We start from the raw sequence: 23464 nt of genomic DNA, 5'->3' as shown, positions 1-23464 counted from the left end.
CTTCAGCCATAAAGCTTGGTTTGCTGCTGCACTTGCTGCAATAAACTCTACCTCTGCAGTGGATTGTGCTACAATCTCTTGTTTCTTTGAACACTATGAGAAAACACCTGAGCCTAGGCTGAAACAGTATCCTGAAGTACTTTTCATGTCATCTACAGAACCAGCCCAATCACTATCTGAAAATCCACACATCTTGAAGTTTTGACATTTCTGAAACTTAACACCACAATCAACAGTACTCTTGATAAACCTTAATACTCTTTTTGCTGCTCTTAAATGCACTTCACTAGCACAATGCATAAATCGAGATAAGAGATTTACAACAAATAAAATATCAGGTCTTGTTGCTGTAAGATACATTAAGCAACCAATCAGGCTTCTATAATAGCCTTGATCAACTTTATCAACACCATCTTCTTTGCTCAGCTTCTCTTTTTGACGCATTGGCATGTTTGTTGCTTTGCACTCCTCCATATGAAATTTCTTCAAAATTTCCTTTGCATACTTCTTCTGACAGATAAATACTTCATTTTGGCTTTGTTGGACCTCCATACCAAGAAAGTAAGTCATAAGGCCAAGGTCTGTTATCTCAAAGACCTGCATCATCTCTTGTTTAAACTCTTCAACCATTTGTACATTATCTCCTGTTACCAAAAGGTCATCAACATAAAGGGACACAATGAGAACATAACTACCCTTTTGTTTAACATAAAGTGTAGCTTCAGATAAGCTTCTTGTGAAGCCTAAGCTTAGCAAATGTTCATGTATCCTGCTGTACCAGGCTTTTGGGGCTTGCTTTAAGCCATAAAGGGCCTTTTTAAGCAAATAGACCTTATCCTCTTCACCTTGCACCACAAATCCTTCTGGCTGCTCCACATATATTTCTTCTTGCAAAACACCATTTAGAAAAGCTGATTTGACATCTAGCTGAAACACTTTCCAGCCTTTTTGTGCTGCTAAAGCTAACAACAATCTGATTGTGTCTAATCTAGCAACTGGAGCAAAAGTTTCAGAATAATCAACGCCAAAAATTTGAGCATGCCCCTTAACAACAATCCTTGCTTTGTGTTTGTTGATGAAGTTATCAGCATTTAGCTTTGTTCGGTACACCCATTTTACTCCAATGTTTTTTCTGCCTTCTGGTTTGTGGACTAATTCCCAAGTTTTATTCTTGTGAATCATTGACATCTCCTCCTCCATAGCTTTCTTCCACTTTGGATCTTTAAGAGCTTCTTCATGGCCAGCAGGTTCGCATAATGCCACATTACATCTTTGATAAATGTCTGAAGGTGGTCTTGTTCCTCTAACTGGAGGATCATCTTCCAATTCATTTTGCCACTGCTCCATTGTCTCCTCTTCAAGAGAATTACTTATAAATTCTTGTGAAGGTCTGCTTGTTCCTTGCGAATTTTTCCAGTTCCATTGCTCATCCTCATGGAAGTGAACAACTCTAGTAATCACCATTTTTTCTGTTTGAGGGTGATATACTTTGTAGGCTTTAGAAACTGTGCTATAGCCCACAAAGATGCCTGGAATTGCTTTTTTGTCAAGTTTGTCCCTCTTGACCTGTGGAATATGGACAAAACACAAACAACCACATACTTTAAGAAAGCTTAATGAAGGTATATACCCATACCAAGCTTCAAATGGAGTTTTGTCTTCAACGGCTACACTTGGAAGCCGATTTTGCAGAAATACTGTTGTGTTGGCTGCCTCTGCCCAGAAACTTTTTGGCAAATCCTTCTCATGTAGCATGCATCTGGCCATCTCCATGACGTATCTATTCTTTCTTTCACTAACTCCATTTTGCTGTGGAGTGTAAGGAGCAGTGAGCTGATGTTCAATGCCAGCTTCATCGCAAAACAAATTAAATTCTGCTGAGGTGTACTTCTTTCCATTATCAGACCTTAAAATCTGAATTTTGCAGCAACTTTAATTTTCCACCATCTTCTTGAACTTCCAGAATACTCCAGTCACTTCAGACTTGAACTTTAGGAAAAAAATCCAACACATTCTTGTAAAATCATCAATGAAAAGAATGTAATACTGGCTACCTTGAAGTGATGGTGTTTTTTTGAGGTCCTCCCACATCTGTATGAACTAGTTGCAGCTTCTGTGATGCTCTCCAGGATGATTTAGGAAATGGTTTCCTACTTTGTTTTCCAAATTGACGAGCATGACAATTTGGCAAGTGATCAACCAGAGCTGGTAAACCTCTTATCACTTCATCTTTCTTCATCTTTAACATTCGTTGAAGATGACAATGCCCAAGCCTTTTGTGCCAGACTTCGGTGATGTTGATATTGGTGGAATAAGCTGTGTGCTCCTCCTCCGTTGGATCAAATGAGAAGCTTTTACCTCTCATTTTAACATGCAAGATCTCCTTTCCAGCGGCATCATAGATAAGACAATACAAGTTTTCAAAGGACACCTTAAATCCTTTTTCTATTAACTGGCCAACACTCAGCAAATTTTGATCAATATCAGGTACATAAAGAACATCTGAAATTGTTTTTGTACCTGAGCTGGTTGTTATTGCAATGGTTCCTCTTCCTTTGGCTGCAATATAACCACCATTTTCTATCCTGACTTTCGTCATTGCGGTAGGCTTTAACTCCTTAAAAAGAGTTCTGTCAAACGTCATGTGGTTTGTACAACCACTGTCAATTAACCAACATTCTGAGGAGACCTTTGTAGAGAAACAAGTGGCCGCAAACATCTGAACTTCTTCTTCTTGATCAGCTACTTGAGCATCTTCTTCCTTTTTCTGAAATTTGCTTTTGCAAATCACAGCTTCATGTCCAAGCTGATTGCATTTGCTACACTTTGCATCAGGCCTCTTCCAACACTTGAATGGAGGATGACCCATTTTACCACAGTGTTTGCAAGGAGGGTAGTTTCCCTTTGAGCTTCCACCTTTGCTTTGAGTGTGGTTGGTTGAACTGTTCCCAGAACTTGAGACTTGTTTCTTCTTTTTATTGTTTCTCTGGACATGCTGGTGTTTAACTGACAAGGCTCCTTCAACAGTAGAATCTTGTCTCATAAGCCTCCGTTGCTCTTGAGCCTGCAAAGCATTCAACAGTTCTGCCAAGGTAATCTTGGACAGATCTTTAGTATTATCCAAGGTGGTTATTGAGGCTTCATATTTTTCAGGCACTGTAACAAGAATTTTTTCTACAATTCTTGAATCATCAAATTTAGTGCCAAGAAGCCTCACCTTGTTGGCAATGCGAAGCAATCGGTCTGAGTATTCTTTGATTGTCTCAGCATCTTTCATCTTTTACAGCTCAAATCCCCTTATTAGATTAAGCACTTGCATACCTCGTATCCGTTCATCACCTGCGTATTCCTTCTTCAGATACTCCCAAATTTCTTTTGCTGATTTGAAAGTCATGATCATCGTAAAAATTGTTGTTGAAACACCAACAAATAGCACTGCTTTGGCCTTCGATTTTTTGGTTTTCTTCTCTTTGTGGCTTTTGATCCGAGCGACCGTCGGGTTGTTCGACAGCGAAGCGACTTCGTAATCTTCTTCGACAGCTTCCCATAGATCTAAAGCCTCCCGATAAGTTTCCATTCTAACAGCCCAGAGCTGGAAGTTTTCTCCGTCGAAAACTGGAGGAGCAGCTTGAGAGAAATTGGAGAAACTTGTTTCAACTTCCATGGTTGCTCCCAGGTCCCGTAAGAAATAGAAGCTCTAATACCAAATTGTTGTTTTTTGAGAAGGAAAAGATAGAGAAACAAAGGTATGTGAAATCTGAAAGTAGAAAAGGAATAGAAAAAGTAAATAAAAAAGTTACGATGCAGCAAAGGGGTTATTTTATTTACCACCAGTGCATTACATTTATAGTGCAAAAGTAAAACTGCAAAGAGAGTGGATCACAAGATTTACGGTAACAAACCATGACTTGTGATGCGCTAACAATATCCTAGAGACTAGGACTTATTGACTGAAAACAAACATCTGTTATTGACCAGAAACTAAATTTAGAAAACTTAACACGTGGATTTGCAGTCGTGAAGCATATTCTTAACTCAAACCCTACCGTACTAGCACAGCAATAGTGTGGCACCGGTACGAGATTCGGTACTATAACAGCACACCTTGCTTGTAACTAAGCTTGATTTGATTGATCCAAAGCTTCTGCTCAAGTTATCAGCCAAAGTGTTTGCAATGAATTGATCGTGTGAGCAAACATAACCAAGGTATTTCAGCTTATTGACACCCCAGCTCACCATAGTAAGGCCTTCTTTTTGGTAGGGGTGTGACGCAGCTGATCTCAAGTGAGACATGCCATGCTCAAGCTCTTATTGTATTATTAACTGAGCAGAGCTTGAGGAACTCACTCAGTTTCAATCTAGAGATTCTGGACTAGGCTTTTCTTGAAGGGCTCATATAAGGGACTTACTGTGACCATGAGACCAAGCTGTTGATATCCATTTAAAACTATCATATCCCAATTGAACAGCTGAGATGCATATTTTATTATTTAATATGTTTACAATTTATAGATAATACACAAACACAATTTTTTATTTATAAATAAATAATTTTTATCTTTTTTTAAATTTATTTTGAGGTTATTCAAGCCAAACACAAATAAGATGGGAATATCACAACCTTGCTTGCTAATTGAGCAAGCCCTTATCAAGCTGAACTTTGAGCCCAACATGACTGTTCATTTGCCTTACAGCCTTTGTTATATGCAGTCATGTTGAGCTTTAAATAGGTGTAGCTCTTGAAGCCTAGGATTTTTTATTCCAAAAAATATCTGTTGATTTATCTGTTGAATAGAGGCTGTAAGGGCTTGATTCTTAAAGCTGCTAAATCTCTGACTTTTTTTATCTGCTACATTTTTTAAATTAGCTTTGTTATTAAAAGAAAGTATCTAGATTTGTGTGGTTTTAGTGAAGTTTATCATGGACTAAAAGCTGCAAGCTAAATTGCATTTAAAGAATAGCATGCTAAAGTATGACTAGTTTTTAAGTTCTACGTGTATGACTGTTGCAGCCTATCATCTTGATCCAGAATAAGACTTCATGCATATTTATGCAGTTGTTTGTTTTTGCTTCTTGCAATGTTTAAGACCTCATGTGTCAGTTTGACTTCATAGCTGAATGGAGGAATTTTAAATTTTTTTTATCATCCTCAAGGTTTTTTGCTTCTATAATTGTAGTCACTTTGTTCCTTGAGTCTTGCAGAGGAACTTGCTTAAACTTTTTTTTTCTTTTGTTTGTATTTGGCCACTTTGATTCAGGTACTAATGGCAGCTGGTGATACTTTCAGAGCAGCAGCTAGTGAGCAGCTGGAGGTATGGGCTGAGAGAACTGGATCAGAGATAGTTATTGCAGAAGGTGAGAAGATCAAAGCCCCATCAGGTATGACTTACAGGTGCCCCATGATCTTGTATATTATTTTGCTTGTGTAATAGTTCCTGAGAGGATGTGTATATTGCCATCTGAAGTCACTTTCTGGATAGTTCTTACACAGGCTGTAAAAAGAGGGAAGGAGCAACGATATGACGTAGTTTTATGTGATACATCTGGACGTGCGTATCTTCTTCTTCAAAAATTTTGTGATATATTAGTTTCAATTTGATTCTTATCCTTCTCTTTAACTTTATAATGATTTTCTCAGGTCTGCACACAAATTACAGCCTCATGGAAGAGTTGGTTTCGTGCAAGAAAGCTATTGCTAAAGTTATCCCTGGTGCTCCAAATGTATGATAATATGCTCCAAATTATGTCCGTAAATTTTCTAGACAATACCTGTTTTCTCTCTTGAGGGTGCCAACCGGCTGAGCTGGTAAAGCCTCTTGTACGGACACAAGAGACCTGGGTTCATTCCCACTCAACTCGATTTACAGCCAGGCTCCCACCCATCCTAGAGCTCAAAAGAAGAAAAAAAAGAAGGGAAAAACACTTTTTTCTATCCTTTAAAGAGTAGTATATTTCCATGCTTCTTTATGCTCGATCTATTTCTGAATGTTAATATCTTGGAATTTTAATTCAATATGTTTCTCATTTTTTATATTTCTGATTGCAAACTTACTCAGTTTGTCCTTTTTGAAGAATTATTGTTGGTTGGGTTGACACTGAAAATAAAAGGGGTTATGCAAAGGAGAGAAAAGATAGGGAAAGAGGATAATAAGGTAGGAGAAGAGAGATAACAAGTGCAATCCACCACTAGATTTAAAGAAATTTAACACAGATTTTATTCCTAATTCTTCACTATTCCTTCTTTTTCTGCTACATATCTATTTATAATAGACACAAGATGACTCTTCATATCCTAATGCATTAATGCTTACAACTTTCTGAAAGACAAATGCTTAAATACTTTCACAAATTAAAGTAAACAGTGTGATAGTTGTGTCCATGTGTGGGCATTAAGCCGACTTTCAGGGCTGCACTCTTCTCAAAAAACAGTACTTCAATTAAATTGAAACAACCCATATCCATATGGAGATCAACAATGTTTTAGGAACCTGTTGAAAATATTCTATGAATTTAGAGATTAATATATTAGTAAATAGATTGTCATAGTCATGTCTATGCACAGTCGGCGGAACCGTTCCGAAGCGGGCGGTTCCGGCAGATCTGAGCTGTACCGGTGGCTCACCGGTACGATTTTGGCAATGGAAACATAATCTGTTGCCGGAGGCGGAGAAAGAAAAGAGAGAGAGAGCGGGGGAGGGAGGGAGGCCGGCGGAGGTCGGCGCTGGGCACTTTTGCGATTTACTCAGCCGTTTATCTATTTCGTTCGAAATAGAGGTTGACTGTTTTTTAATTTTGCAATTTTTAAGTGAAGTCGGCAAACATAAAAAGCGGATTTGCCGACTTAACTTAAGAATCGCGAAATTAAAAAGCGGTCGACCCCTGTTTCGGATGAAATAGGGGAACGGCCGCCTAAGTTGCAAAAGGGCCTGGTGCCGGCCTCCGACACCCTCCATCGGCCTCCCTCCTCCGCTCTCTTTCTTTTTCTCTCTCGTTCTTCATCTCTCCCGTTTGTTTTACTGTGTTAGTACGGGCCCGACACGACACAGCGCAGGCCCATACTGACTCATCCCGTCGGAGAACCGATACGGTGCCTGGTACCGGTTCCGCTTATGTTGTGTTTATGTTGGAGAAATGTACTAAGAATGAAAAGAAACAATTGTGAATGAGATTTACTAAAATTTAGTAATATGGACTGAAAATTTACTAAACTAAGCTCTCCACCTGCTACTTGGATGCTTGTATTAATAATGTCACCAATAGTTTCTTGATTTTGGATAATAGCTGGGGCTCTTATAACTAATACAAGAGGAAATCACTTATTAACTGATATCTGTTATAAATAAGTATTATATTATCCATTCCTTTCATTATATATTAGTATAGATGATAGATAATAGAGTATTTTACTATTATCAATATTAAATATCAATGATACTTATATAATTGATATAAGTATAATTTATAGTTGAGAATATTATCCATTTAAAATATATAAGTATTATACTTATCTAAACTAATATTACTATGTTGGTTTAGATATTTGATGGGAGTTCCTACTCCGCCATCACTAAAGTTCACTTGTTGATGTGCAACAGAAGTTTGGCTATTGAAACTTTCTATTTATTATATTTTATTACATTTCTGTATTGCATTTCAATAACAATCGAAAAAGAAAAAAAAATCTGTACCCTGCACATTGTGTTGGTTATATGCTAGGATACATCTAAAATGGAGGCTCAGCCTGTATGGAGTTCTCCATTTGTCATGTAGATTCTGGTATTAATGATGCCGATATTAACATACTTTGCCATCACTAAGTTCATTACTTAATATGCAACAAATAGGAATGACGTTAGTATTAGTTTGCTTGGCCATTGTTATAGCTCATTGCTTAATATGCAACAGAAATTTGACTATTGAAGCCTTTTATTTATTATAATTTGTTATATTGTTATATTGCATATCAAGAATAGGTGGAAAAAGGAGAAACAATTGTAACTCGTGCATCGTGCGGGTTATATGCTAGTTTATAACTATCCTAGAATCAATAACTTTATATATCTGTATCATGGTTGTGCATTATGGAGGACAATTAGTTTTGTACAGCTTATGCTTGTGTCTGCAACACTATGAAGCCAGGAAAAGTGTCAAGGTGCAGATGTACTTCTAATATTGTTTATGGGTGTCTTATACACTGCACCATAGTTTTAAAGGGAATTTCTCTTTGATTTTACTAAAATAAGCATACATAGCATTAACATTACATCTGAATACAAGTTTCTCCTACTTCAATATCGTTCAATGTCAAATCATGCTAAACAGCCAGTGTCTTCTGGTCCTGTGTAATTACTTCCTTTCATATTCCTCCTGAACTTATCTTGAAACAAATGAGAAAGGGGTCTTAGTGCAGATTGGGATAGTAGAGTTCTTTTGCATATCCTGGACATAGAGCTTCAAGATGAAACATGAAAATTTATTTTGTATGATTTTATTTTGTTTCTGATTATTTTCTTTTTGCTTTAACACTCATATGGTACTACTATAAAGTATCACATGCATCATATGGCTCATTTAATTTGGACTTAATGGGTCAATGTTGACCGCCATGTATTGTGCAATTTCTTTATCTTTTGCATGGGAAGATGGAGTTGGAAAATGTGACAATACATGTCAATTTTGGATGGAAATTATCTAATATATGCATATTTATTATAAATAATATTATGGTCAGCAAACTGGATGGTATAACAATAATCTAAATGGTAATATCATGTATGGAAGATCTATTTTTTCTAAGCATGTTGATGTTCTAACCATTAAGCTAGTTCTATTAGTACATCCTGTAAATAGCACTGCTTCTTAATAACCAAATTATCTGGTATTTACCACTTTGAACAAATACCTATGCCTTCACTATTGATAGATTTTGCATCTATGGCACACATGTTTATCAAGATGGGGATTGTTTAATGGAAGGCTATAGCTTTTTTTTTCGGGGGGAGGGGGGGGGGTGTGGGATGCGGAAAAAAAAATGAAAAGAAAAAACTGCGCAGGTGTTTTCCTTTCGCCCTTTCTCTCTCCTAGTTGCATTGAGAATCTACAACAGCAGATTCCAGCCCAAAGGCTTTGGCTCTTACTATAAAATGATTTTTTTTCCTTTTAGTTTTCTACAGATACCAATCTCTTGCTTTCTGGTCAGCATGTTCAATGGCAAATTGGCAATTGGTCTGAAATAAATTAATTGACAGCTATGTTTACTAATTAGTGCATGTTAAAACATGCTGAATTTTACATGACGAATCACACAAGGTCGTTTTATTTTATTTTATTTTTACAGGAGATTTTGCAAGTTTTGGATGGGACAACTGGTTTGAATATGCTACAGCAGGCAAGAGAATTTAATGAAGTAATCTTCTTATCATCTTGGATCACTATTTTACAAAACAATACCATTTCGATCTATTCTTCATCAGTTAAATTTAATTTGTACATCTCCTACCAAGATTTGCTGTCTCGGTGCCGGACTCCGTATCGGTAAATTCTATTACAGTGTGTCAGTACATGGTACTGTATGAGACGGCGAGATGTACTAAGTTTTGATACAATACGAGACGGCGTACTAGTTTGGTATTGCTATGGTACGGTACGGTACCGGCCAATACAGCAAATCTTGTCTCCTACTACTTTAATGATGCTCATTTTTTTTTCATTGTCTAGTTTCCACACATCTATCTCAACATTCTCAATTGTCAAATTCAACTTTTTTCCTTGTACCCAGCATACTGGTCAACATTCTGAGCTAGAGAATATTGTGTACTTTATTGTTATTATGCATGCTGAGGGATTTCTCTATTGCATAATACCCCACAGGGACCTTCACTTCATCCAACTAATTCAAGTTCTAGCATGTCTTTATCTATCTCTTTAGTATTTGCTATGATGAATCCCGGACAATGAAACCAATCACTGTGTTATCTCTTGTGCACCAATCTTCAGTGCGACCTCATCTTTTTTTATTTTCACTAAAATTGCATTCTGTTTATTGCCTTTGTTCTGCTGACTCTTTGAGCCCTTCATCAGGCTTTCTTTTGTACATACATATACATATACATATACATATACATATACATATACATATACATATACATATACATATACATATATATATATATATATGTGTGTGTGTGTGTGTGTGTGTCCAATTTAACATTTAATCTTGTTTTTTTTTCTTTTTAATATGTTTTTAGATAGATTAACAAATTATTCTTATTCTATTTGATTCAACAATGAACAACATATTGCATGTATGTTTTTAATGTTTTATTTTTGCAAACTTGCATTATCATGCTAACCTACAAATCATGTGCATATCATGCCATTGATGTCTAATATAGAATTCTTGCATGTATATCTACAATCTAGACCTGTTTAGTTATAAACCATGGAATTTCTATGTTGATTTATTTTTTAAAATAAATAGTCTTTATCAAATTTTTATTAACTTGTGAACTATCATTGTCTAATAAATAGCATTCTGTTGTCCAAGATTGCACACATTTGCTTGTAGAATATCAACAATATAACTATGAGAATTCAATGCTAAAAATGGATATTGTGACATGAAACTAGGCCTGCAAACAAGCCATGTTAGGATCATGTTGCTCATGCCTTGATCCTAACCAGTACAGTTTCAGTTCAAGATTTTGACTGGAGGCGGTCTATAAGTTGACCACACAGGTCATGAGATTCTTAGGAATTTTTATTTACTGATCCACTCATACAGGTCAGTTCAGGTCGGTCATGTGCCAAACCTGGCATATTATGTTTGGGTTTGGCTTGTCATATGGTTCCTATGGATAGTTATCTTCATTTATAAGCAAATAAACCTTATATCTAGATCAATGATGAGTATTTGAGCTCAAACTATCTATTTCTAGATATTTGAAGGCATGTAGTGTCATTCAAACATCATATGTGCAACACCATGAAATTAAGTTTCTACACACCCAGTTATTATTGGAGTTCCTCACAAATATAAATATACATACATACAGAATGTCTTACATCATTCTTATGCCTTACCCTGGTTAAAAAGCATGAGATGGATCCATTAGTCTTCCAGCCCATGATTTACTATTGGTCGGTGAAAGGAAGTCTTAGAGTTGGGTAAACATGGACATTCTAAAATCTTAAGTGGTATAAGTGAACATTAGTTTCTTTATCATTCAATGAGCATCTTGTATTTCATAGAAATTTGGGGTAATATAGTCCTTACGTAAGGGCCACCCTATCCAACTTTCAGGCATCAAGATATGTTTAAGGCGTCGTTTTCAAGCGTGACCATCAGTCGGGTTAGAAAAAAAAAGGGTATTTCTTAAATTGGAAATGTGCTTTATGCTTCAATAACCATATTCTCCCTTTTTCAAATTGGAGTCAGCCTCTTACCCATTCCTTCGAGGTTGGTGGAAAGTGTGAGATCCGAATCACTTTCTTAGTCTGCTTGTCATTAGCATGAAAAAAACCCCAGAGCATTCTTTGCAGCTTTAGCCACACCAGCGTTCACCTCAGCAAGTGCATTTTGAACAGTAGCCGCACTATCATCAGTAGGCATCGTTTCAGTGGTAGGTGCTAACCGTATTGGTAGCATTGGTTCTTGGAACATAAGCCATTCTCGGTGACGGGTTGACACCAAGTTCCTTATTATTGATTATTGATTATTGATCAATAATCATAGTGGAATCATGGTGAATTATTTGATTATCCATGTGGAGTTCATTTAGGAGAAAAAAGAGGAAAATGAACGTATAGCAATATAGCAAAATGATGCGGAGATGAGTACTGACATTGGCCCAAGTTTCCTTCAGGTCCCAACTCTAATAAGATCCCCATGCTTCATTAGCCCATACTGCTCCATAGCGGTCATATCAATTCTACTAAGTTATTTAGTAATTCTTTTTGGGTGCCGCCTTGTTTTAGGCGATCTCAATATAGGTGTTTTTTTATGGATCACCATTTCAAGTATTGCCCCTATTGGGCTTCTTAAACATTTAACATAAAAAAAATAACATAAAAAAATAAAATAACAAATAAATTATATATATAATTTATTATATATATATATTATTTAGGAACAGATCAAACTATTTTTACTTCAGGAACAAACATCAACTTCTCCCTCTTATTCTTAGTACAAGAATACTCATTGAGAAATATTTCTATTTTGAATCATTCAAAAAAGATTTCTTGGTATCTCTATGAAGGGCTTCTACTTGCTCGGTGAATGTCTTGGTAGAAGATATAGACAAGATATGCCCTATTTGCAACATGGCACACTTGTTGATATGGTCTTCAACCCATTAGGAGTACCCTCACGAATAAATGTGGGACAGATATTTGAATGTTCGCTCGGAGACATGGTCGAGAAGTGCCATGCATGGTCGCCCAATATGGGACACCTGTTGATATGGTCTTCAACCCATTAGGAGTACCCTCACGAATGAATGTGGAACTGATATTTGAATGTTCGCTCGGAGACACGGTTGAGAAGTGCCATGCATGGTCGCCCCCTGTCCTTTCTTTCTCTCAGTCCCATCGTTTTACTCCACGAGAAATTGAGCAAAAGGCTACCGAATTGGCCTATTTCTTGTGTGTACCAATTGAAGTATTTTAAAATGAACTGAAGAAAAAATTGAAAAAAAAAACTTGCTAATTTGAAGTTGGTTGACCTCCTTGCTTCTCTCATGGTACAACCCTCTTTCCGCTGAGCCCCCTTTCTTCTCGGTCCACAAAGACAAAATGGAGGAACAATTACCAATTACTATGATTTTGTTTTGATATAAAAGACCCAAGCACTTTTTTTGTTTGGTCAGTAACAGTGGATCGATCAAATACCCAAACTCTAAGGAAAAATCAATATCTATGGTCTTGGATATTGATAAATAAAAATTCCATTTATTTGTTGAATAGACAGATTGGCCCAATGCCAAGCGCTTTGACTTTTTTTTAATTAAGGCAAGGCGTTATCTTTAAAAGTGCTACTTTATCATATTCCGAATTTAATGGTTTCAATAATTTTCCTACAGTAGTTCGTCTTGGCCCAGATCTAGATCCTACCGCAGCTGTCATGCCCCTGTTTTAGCATTTTTTGGGGGGAGTAGGGTAGCTCTTGTTCCAACTTTACTCGAGCTTAATAATCTGCCTTTGCCGGACGGATGAGATTTCTCAGCGCCATGAAAAAATTATGATAGGGCTCAATGACTACGTCTTGTGGATGCTACCTACAAGGGAAGATAATCCACACTTCCGCTAGTGAGTTCTTTTCTAATCCTAGAAAAGATCGATTGAGACTCCAATTAGGTAAATAGGATGGGCTGAGCTGCATTAGAGTTCGCTGAATTATGGAAACCCATATATGGTTCAGATCAGGTTGAGTTGGAAATGCTGACTCAACTTGTAAGCCGTAATTGTAACCATCAAGTTATGTCCCAACTATTTGTTATCAACTTTCTCAATCCTCATTCACCAACTACCAGGTTGTCTGTTTAATTTTTTTTGTGCCTCTCTTGCTAGAGTAAACCCTATCTAGAGTTCCTGATCTGTGTTAACATCCCTACCAGCCAGTATGGGGCGTACCATACTGTATTCGTAGGGTATTCAGATGGTACACCCCCTGTGTTTGAGTGTCAGTATCGTGGTATGTATATTGTGTACTGGTAGGCTATTGGTACAAGGTCTAATACTGAGACTGCAAATCTTGCGAGCCTATTACTTTTCATAGCTCACAAAGTGCATATGCTCGATTTTTTTTGTTTTAGGATCTTGATTACATTGGACCACCTTGAGAGTTCTATTATCTTTTTGCTTACCAATCCATTTGGTTCCATGTTTTTGGCTAAGGGGCTCCAATGTTCTTGAACTAGTTGATTTGCTTCTATTTGATGACCTTTATCTATTTTAACCTTTTTTCTATTGAGTGTATCTAGCCTGTATGATGTCATTGGGTTCCACGTCCAGTTTTCTGAAATTGACATCTTCTGTTTAGTTTTTAGGTTATGTCACCATGACCTATGGGTTCGGAATACTGAAGAACCCATCTAATTTATTCTGTGCTTCTTTTGCATTCTGAACATGTCCACGACCCTCATGGTTGGTCTTTTCGCCCCAAGCGAACTATTTCATATGCTGCTTTATAGGTCAGTTAGGTAAACCTTACACTACCTTTTGAAAATTTTATTCAACCTTTGGTCACGGCCCATTTATTTATTAATAGATGAAATTTCACATTATGTTTTGTTTCCTCAAACTTTTCTGCATTTCTTGCTCATGATAACCTTTTGTCATTTCCTTCTTGTTCATCTCTGTTTCCATGGATTGGAGTTATTCTGGTCTTTGTTCTTGGTGATTATCTATGGGTTTGCATAGTTCAGCCTAGGATATATGGCCACATATATTGTCATATGAGAACTCATATTTGCAGTTTTATTCTTTTACTAAACATGATTTCCTCGCAAGATTGGAAAGCATATAATGATACTTGTAGCAGCATCACATATATCGTTATTCTTATGAGAAATAATTTTTTACATGCAATTCTTAAAATTTCACAACAGGTAGTTGGAGTTACAGGACTGATCTTGACGAAGTTAGATGGTTCTGCTCGTGGTGGCTGTGTGGTATGCTCCAATATCTTTTAATGAAATATTTCGTTTCATGCGATTTCTTCGACAAGAACAATTCTCTTGACATGGCCCATCTGGGACCATAGTAGTGAAACTGAGATTTTTTTTTTTTTTTTCTGACTGCAGGTCAGCGTTGTAGATGAACTTGGTATCCCTGTAAAATTTGTGGGTGTTGGTGAAGGGTTAGATGATCTTCAACCATTTGATGCTGAAGCCTTTGTTAATGCCATCTTCTCTTAGGGTTCTTAGGAAGCCATTGTTGTACCATCATGTACAGCTGTTTTGCAGGTTCTACTGCTATTCTTTTTTCTTGTTCAAAAAATTTGATGTTTATGCTCATATTTTGCTTAATAAAGCTTTCTGAGTGTAGAAATCTCCAAGCCATCTCCTTGTATATCTGAAAAGTTCCTTTATGCGCCTTCTGTTTGATAGAGATCTTGCAAAACTTTGATGTGTTAATGCCAGATACAGGCTGCTAACATCCCTTTAGTTTAAAATTTTCATATAAATTTTTCTAATGAAAAAGATTAGCTTTATAAATCTATACTTAAATCTAAGAATTTGTCTCTTCCACTTCTCAAGATATACTAGAGATGTGACCATTATGACAAGAAGGAAATTGCTGTCTATTCAAACTTCCCCCTTAAAATGTACATCGGGAAGGGAATAAACATCAATTTTCCGGTCATAATTTCTTGAACATAAAGAAAATCTGATCTCTTCAAGAGGATCGAACTTATCAATAGGAAAACAAGTAAAGCTTTATATAAATAAAATGTTATTAACATAATTTAATTTTCAAAGACACCGCTGTTGCCAGTTTACCAGTTCCAAGCTTGATTAATGTGGAGGGCTGATGTTAGATTGGCAGCCGCTTAAAATCCTAAGTTGAAAACTACTAAGCCAACCTATGTTAGAAACTACTATGCAAAATAGTCGGAAAAAAGCTAGATGATTATATTTATAATTACAATAATTTATATTTCATCACTGAATTACAAACAAGTTTGCTTTTATTCTTGCTGGCTCTTTGTGAACCCAATCTTCAGGTGTGGGACAGTATTTTGAATATCCATTTCTCTGTATAATTTAATACTTCTTTTTCACTAAAGGTGAAAATAGATTATAGCCCAACAATTGGAGCCCCTCTTTAAATCAAGTTGTGTGAATTCTCAAAATGCTTGGTGACATCATCACGTTTTTATCCCCTTCTATTTTGTAATTGCATAGTAATAAAAAACAAAAGATGATACTGAAAATAGAATCAATTTTTTTTAAATAAAGAAAAAAAAGGAGATCACCGGGATGCGATCACTCAAGAAGTCTAGATTTTTGAAGATGCATCACTCAAGAATCGAAACTAGAATCTTTGGTTGCCAAGCACAAGGCGCGATCACCGGTTCAGAAAATAGGACAAGAACTACAACTACCCAAAATACTCTATACCTGTTTGAAACTTCTGATAATGGATCGATGGACAAAACCTCTAGTGATTATTTTCGAGTGTATTACTCCGATTGGCCAAAGTCAAGTAAAATTGACCTAGTCCAGCCCAACCTAAGTGACTTCAAGGGATCAAACTTGACAAAACAAAACCCAACCTAACCAAATAAGACTCGAACCTAACTTGCTACACCTGATCCCCAGATTTGCCCCTGATCAGGCTGTGACACAGACCTTCAGGGCACTCCTAAACAGGGCCCTCAAAGATCACACAGCACCACCTCTATATCTGCAGTAGTTCCAAAATTTTGCCACAGCGACCTCAACAACATGCAGGAACGTGAGCCTCTACCAGTTCATCCGGTTTCGGTGCATGTAAACCAAGCTCCTCACTTTTACACTGACAAACTTCATCTAGAATCACTCTTAGAAGTAAAATGTGAATCTTATTCCTGTTCATAAGTGAGGAGTTAACCAGCTGCACCATGAGAGAGAGAGAGAGAGAGAGAGAGAGAGAGAGAGGACCAACACCTTCTGTAGCAAAAAGCTTTCGAAGAGCTGCCATATGACCAACAGCTAAGTCCATGACATGAATGCAATCTCGAATCGGATTTGGAAAACGAATTGACATAAGGAGAAATGTAAAATTCATATCGGCTTTAGATGCAAAAAATATTGTGTCTCAGCAGTAATAATAGTCAACTAAATGACAACAATTTTTATTCTTAAAAGGTGCTTCATATAAATTAATGGTTTCCAATTAACGTAATATAAATTCGAATTGTTAGATTATTTCAACATTGAGTATTTATGTAGAAGATTGACAAACCATCATACTTGGCACAAAAATAGGTATTATTTGGTAATAGCAGCAGTCCTCGTTCAAGCTAAATATTATTGTGTTGGTACTGCATTGTAAAACACACAGCAATTGACAAAAAGAATCATTCAGTTTGCATATCAGCGCAATGCTAGTAGAAGGCTGGTGTTGAGTTCATATACACAAAACCAAGTCACTGAAGTGATGTTAGACAATGAAATGGCATGAATATATTGTAAATTCCCAAGAAGGCATTACAAACATGATCAGGAAAGCCTTATCCCATTTATATCAAATCGGCTCTATAAATTGATGTATGGTCCATCAGATTTGAGAATTTATCTATAACCAACTCTTGACCTGACGCAGGCCTTCATAAATCAGAATAAATTGCTGGCCAATGTAATCTCAGGCAACAAAGGTCCCAAAAGGCCAAACTAACGAAACACCTGTTAGATATTTTAAATAAAATGATATATATATATATATATATATATATATATATATATATATATATATATATATATATATATATTAATTTGTTCCATAGTGGCCCATGGAAGATAAGGGTAGCTATTTGACTTGTTCAAACTAAATGTTGTGGAATAGTTATCAGCATACATATAAGAGTTAGTTTCCTTGATGGGATGAAACTACTTGTACAACGTGCATACAAGGGGTCCCTGGTCTAGCCATGTTTAAAAAGATAGTGCCTGCCATTCCCATCATTTGACACTCAAAAGAAGAAGGCATAGACCAGAAGAACTTCTTGTTTCCTAAAATCTCCATTCTCAAAATCTTCATCTCCCTAAAACCATCATCAAATCTGATCATATGGTTGGAGGTAATTCTATTTCTGCTGTGTTTAATTCATCTGATATACTATAAGGTTTTTAGTTTAATATTGCCATACCATATAGTTTTATTTCATTTGGTATCAGAGCCATGCTTCCATGCCTGTGTTCAATTTAATTTTTGATGTGTTTGAGGGATGAGTTTTTTGAGATCTTCTTCATGAAATAGGTATTTCAGAATAGCGTGCACAGTCACAGAGTTGTGTTTTGTTTCTCTTTGAAACTTTTGACATGAGAGACACCATTTTTAAACAGAGTTTTGGTATATACTATAGACATTCAATAGGCACCATAAGAGGTCAAACTACCATAAGCATTTATATGACCCTTGTTATCGGAAATCAAGATGAAGAGTCTAGTTCAGTTTTTAGTTTATGAGTCTTCCCAAGACAGGATGTTAGTATAACAAGAATCAGTAGCCCCACGACTGTGCTCTCTGGATTGGTGCCAGGTTAGTCTTCAATCCACTTGAAACAAAATATAGAGGGAGGAAGAGGCCTGACACAAGGTGTAAGATAAACTGAATAAGGAAAGAGCATGAGAGTTTAAATATTTGGCTTTTTTCATCCCATTCTGTTTGTATTGAGTTTGTGTTTATAAAGCTATACATGAAACCGAACTCAGAAAGATCAGGAGTTTGTTCAAACTATCTAACTATCTAACGTATACTTCAAACTCTTAACGTTTGTTACAAAACTAACAAAGTTTCAAAAAAACTTCAACCATGCGAGGCTTCAGCGGAGACAAACGTGGAATTCCTTAGACTTGGTTAGCTTCTCCAGAATGTACTCTAATACCCCCTGCAAACTGATGGGCAGTAAACAGACCAACAGTTTGTTTCGAAGAAAATGAAAACGTGAAGTAGTTTGTCCCTTCGTAAACACATCTGCAATTTGATCTGTTGTGGAAATATAGTGCACTGCAATGTCCTTGTTTACCACTTTCTCCCTTATAAAATGATAGTCGACTTCAACATGCTTAGTTCTAGCATGAAAAACTGGATTTGAAGCTAAAGCAAGTGCACCTATATTGTCACACCATAACACCGGTGCAGAGGAAAGTGTAATTCCCAACTCACAAAATAACATACGCATCCAATATAGTTCAGCTGTTGCAATTGCCATAGACCTGTATTCTGCTTCTGTGCTAGACCTGGATACAACATTTTGCTTCTTTGCACTCCAAGATATTAGATTCTTTCCTAAATAAATTCCATAACCACTGGTGCTGCGCCTGTCATCAAGATTTCCAGCCCAGTCCGAATCACAGTATGCGTTGAGAGTTATTGAGGAAGGAGTATAATAAAGACCAAAATCAATTGTACCCTTAAGATATCGGAGAACCCTCTTAAGAGCAGTTAAATGCAAATCTCTTGGACTATGCATAAAGTGGCATAGCTGATTTACCGCATAGGCGATATCTGGTCTGGAGATTGTGCAATATTGGAGTGCGCCTACAACTCTCCTATACTCAGTTGGATCATCCAACAATGTACCAGCTGTTGCAGAGAGTTTTGAACCAGAAACTGTTGGAGATGCTAATGGCTTCGCTCCTGCCATCTTGGTTCTGTCCAGTAGATCTGCAATATATTTGCTTTGCCTTAGGTGGAGACCTTCAGCATTATGGGAAGCTTGCACTCCTAGAAAGTAGTTGATTTCCCCCAAGTCTTTAATCTGAAAACTGTTCTTCAGCTTGTCTATAAATTGCATGATGGCAGTAAAGTTTGTGCCTGTAACAATTATGTCGTCGACATATACTAGCACAAAAATCTTCAAATCATCAGAGTGGAGTGTAAAAAGTGAGTAATCAACAGAAGATTCCGCAAAACCAATCTCCAATAATTCTTGAGATAGCCTACGAAACCAAGCTCTAGGGGCTTGTTTAAGCCCATAGAGTGATTTATGTAATCTGCAAACAAAATCAGGATTAGTTTCATCAATAAATCCTTTCAGTTGTTCCATGAACACTTCCTCATCAAGGACTCCATGCAGGAAGGCGTTAGACACATCTAGTTGTCTAATTGGCCAATGGAAACTAACGGCAAGAGAAAGGATCAGTCTGATGGTAGATGGTTTAATTACTGGAGAAAAAGTTTCATGAAAATCGACTCCATCTCTCTGATCAAATCCTTTAGCCACGAGCCTTGCTTTATAACGTTCAATGCTTCCATCAGGCCTCCTCTTAATTTTGTATATCCATTTGTTGCGGACAATATGTTTATCTGGTGGTCTAGGACATGAAGACCAAGTCCCATTCGCCATCAAAGCATCGAATTCGCGTCCCATTGCAGCTCGCCATTCCGGGTTTGTCACTGCTTGTGTATAGCAACGAGGTTCAGTTTCTTGCAGTACACTGGACAACACTTTGAGTGGATGACGGGTGGAGTAAAAGGTCATGAAACCAGGGAATTGTTTGGGTTTCAGGTTTCCAGTTTTGGACCGGGTTACAATTTCTCTTGGTTCATTGGCTGGAGGTATTGTTAAGGGAGGTGAACTAGCAGCAGGCGGATCACTTGGCTCAAGGATGTGATGTGACCGGGTCTCAATGGCTTCTGTCTCGGGATGGGTAAGTTGGGTTTGAAATTCCTCAAAGTGCGGCATGCAAGTTGTCTCCGCAGAATCATGAGGATTTTCAATATCTGGAGGTGTTGTAGTATTCTGAGGGGTTGGTCTAGGTATTATTGTTAATATAGTAGGGTTTGACTGGGTTTCTTGCTGTATGGGTTGTGGATGAGGTATATTAGATAATAACGGCAAAGTAAAAACAGGAGTTGTATTTGAATATGAAGACTTACCAGACAAAACATTACCATTCAAGGTAGAAGAGGATGAGATGGTATCCACTGCTGGAAAAGAACCTTCATCAAAAATCACATTACGTGAGACATAAACTCTTCCTGAACTTCGGTCAAGACACCGATAGCCTTTTTGTTGTCCAGAATACCCTATGAAAACACACCTTTTACTTCTATAGGCTAACTTATGTTGTTCATAAGGTCGTAGTAAAGGGTAACAAGAACAACCGAAAACACGCAATTCAGCATAATTCGGGAGTTTCTTGTATAACAGGAAGTAAGGAGACAGGTCATGTAAAACCTTTGTAGGCAGTCTATTTATGAGGTAAATTGAGGTAAGGAAAGCATCGGCCCAATAGCATTTTGGTAGTTGTGATTTTGCTAGCAAAGTGATTCCCATCTCTTGAATATGTCTATGTTTTCTTTCGGCTATCCCATTCTGTTGGGATGTATGTGGACAAGTCAATCGATGAAATATTCCATGTATGGATAAAAATTCTTTGAATTGATTTGATAGAAATTCACCACCATTATCTGTCTGTAATTGCTTAATTTTGCAAGAAAATAAATTTTCCACAAGAGCTTTGTATTTTATAAATTGAGCAAATACATCAGATTTGTGGTGCATGGGATACAACCACGTGAACCTAGTATAATCATCAACAAAAATAACATAAAAACGACAACCACCAATTGATGCTATTGGGGATGTCCATACATCAGAGTGGATAAGATCTAAAGGTTGAACAGACCTACGCTGGGACTCTTCATACGGCAATTGTTTGGCCTTACCAAGTTGGCAAGACTCACAAAAGTCAATCTTATTTGTAGATTTCTTAATGGAAAGACGATCTAACCGAACGAGGCAATCTAATTAGACAGCTTTGGATGGGTGACCAAGTCTGTTATGCCAACACTCCATTGTGGTCTTAACTCCTAGTTTGCTTGTAAAGCATTGGATTTTATTTGAAATGCTCTTGTGTCCAGCAATTGGATACAATCCATTCTCAACCTTTCCTTGAAGTAGTATTCTGTTTGTCTGATTCTCCTTCACAGAAAAATCAGCCCCAGTTAGTACAAAGTAGCAGTTATTATCAAGACAAAATTTATTGATGGAAAGGAGATTGGTTGATGCATTTGGACAATGTAATATATCGGTAAGACTAAAGTTTGAATTGCCAACTGATAAAGAAGTATTGCCAGTGTGTTGAATACTCAAACCTAAACCGTTGCCAATAGTCACAGCTTCATTCCCTTCAAACAGCCTGTTGGTTAGCGAGATTGGATGCATCTGAGGTGATATGGGCATTAGCCCCGCTATCTGCATACCACACTTGATGATCATAAACCGAGTTTGCTTCTGCCGCCATTGCTGCAAGATCTGATGGTGGAATCCTCCCTTGGTAAGAATAGTCAAATCTATGGTAACAGTCAAGGGCAGTGTGCCCTACCTTACCACAAATCTGACACATAGAACGTCTATTGGAGTTATTTTGTGGCTGTGCTGGATGAGGGGCAGGATTGGTGTTGTTTCCATGGGGTGGATTTTGGTTTTGCTGGATAAATCTAGGGACATTGGCTTGAGGTTTAGGTTTCTTCATGTAGTTCGAGCCCTTAGGTTTGACAACAGTAAAGGCAAAGTGGGAGTCCGAAGATTGATTGATTTGAGTTTCAAGAAGAGATTCGAAACTGAGAAGTTCAGCTCGAAAATCGTCAAGTGAAAACTCTCTGTCACGAGTGGCAAAGCTGTAGGAGGTAATGAACGGAGTGTAACTCGGCTTCAATCCTCCAATGAGGTAGCTGATGACATCTTGTTCATCAACAGATTTCCCTACTGCTGCTAACTAGTCAGACAGGGATTTTGCTTCCTCGACATAAGCAAGGCAGGATCGATTGCCTTGAGTGATGGTTTGCAGCTGGCGCTTGAGCATAGCAATTCTTGATCGCGATGTTGAGAAAAACTTGGATTGAAGAGAGTCCCAAACTTCTTTAGACGTCTTCAAGCCATATAGAGTTGCTACCAGCTTTTCTGAGATTGAGCCAAGTAGCCAACTGAGCACGCAGTTGTCCTTCCGGTACCATGCTGCGTAAGCTGGATTTGGTGCTCCTCCTTCAAGGGTCTTGGATGGAGCAGCCTCTATACCAGTGATGTAGCCAACCATGTCATGACTACGGAGAAACACCATGAATTGGAGGCTCCATGCCATATAGTTGGGGCCTTCAAGTTTTTGAGAGGTAGGTGGGGAGTTGGATTGGATAGAACAATTTGAGAGGGGAGGCATTTCGGTGGAGTTGGAAGACATCTTCTAGAGATTGCGGAAGCAGAACAGAAGGATCAGGCGTTAGCCTTTCTAGGCTCTGATACCATGTAAGATAAACTAAATAAGGAAAGAGCCTGAGAGTTTAAATATTTGGCTTTTTTCATCCCATTCTGTTTGTATTGAGTTTGTGTTTATAAAGCTATACATGAAACCGAACTCAGAAAGATCAGGAGTTTGTTCAAACTATCTAACTATCTAACGTATACTTCAAACTCTAACGTTTGTTACAAAACTAACAAAGTTTCAAAAAAACTTCAACCATGCGAGGCTTCAGTAGAGACAAACGTGGAATTCCTCAGACTTGGTCAGCTTCTCCAGAATGTACTCTAACACAAGGTCCTCCACCTTTTCTACCATTGCACCTGCAAAGGGACCATCCTTGGGTACTAGAACCCCAATCATAAAAGCACCAAATAAGGCATGTGTTCCTATAGTATCTATCACAAAACCAGCAGACAGAACAGCTGCTAGAGTGGCACAAACATATATTTCCCCTACAGGCTCACCCTCTAGTGTGCGTCGTGCAATCCATAACAAGATGGGTCTCACACGGA

General features: G+C 37.5%; 1 protein-coding gene across 1 annotated transcript in view; it reads left to right on the top strand.

Annotated features, from left to right (window-relative positions):
• The window catches only part of LOC103695767 (cell division protein FtsY homolog, chloroplastic), a 41250-nt gene extending 26176 nt beyond the window's left edge, over positions 1–15074 (top strand). The window contains exons 6-11 of the mRNA XM_008777176.3: positions 5259–5379; positions 5481–5549; positions 5639–5721; positions 9338–9406; positions 14610–14672; positions 14805–15074. Coding sequence (XP_008775398.2) covers positions 5259–5379; positions 5481–5549; positions 5639–5721; positions 9338–9406; positions 14610–14672; positions 14805–14918 — 519 coding nt within the window. The 3' untranslated portion in view covers positions 14919–15074. The remainder of the gene's footprint in view (positions 1–5258; positions 5380–5480; positions 5550–5638; positions 5722–9337; positions 9407–14609; positions 14673–14804) is intronic.
• Positions 15075–23464: the final 8390 nt, after the last annotated feature.

This window comes from Phoenix dactylifera, chromosome 17 (genome assembly GCF_009389715.1).
Source record: "Phoenix dactylifera cultivar Barhee BC4 chromosome 17, palm_55x_up_171113_PBpolish2nd_filt_p, whole genome shotgun sequence".
NCBI classification, from domain to species: domain Eukaryota; kingdom Viridiplantae; phylum Streptophyta; class Magnoliopsida; order Arecales; family Arecaceae; genus Phoenix; species Phoenix dactylifera.
This window is presented reverse-complemented; position numbering and strand designations above follow the sequence as displayed.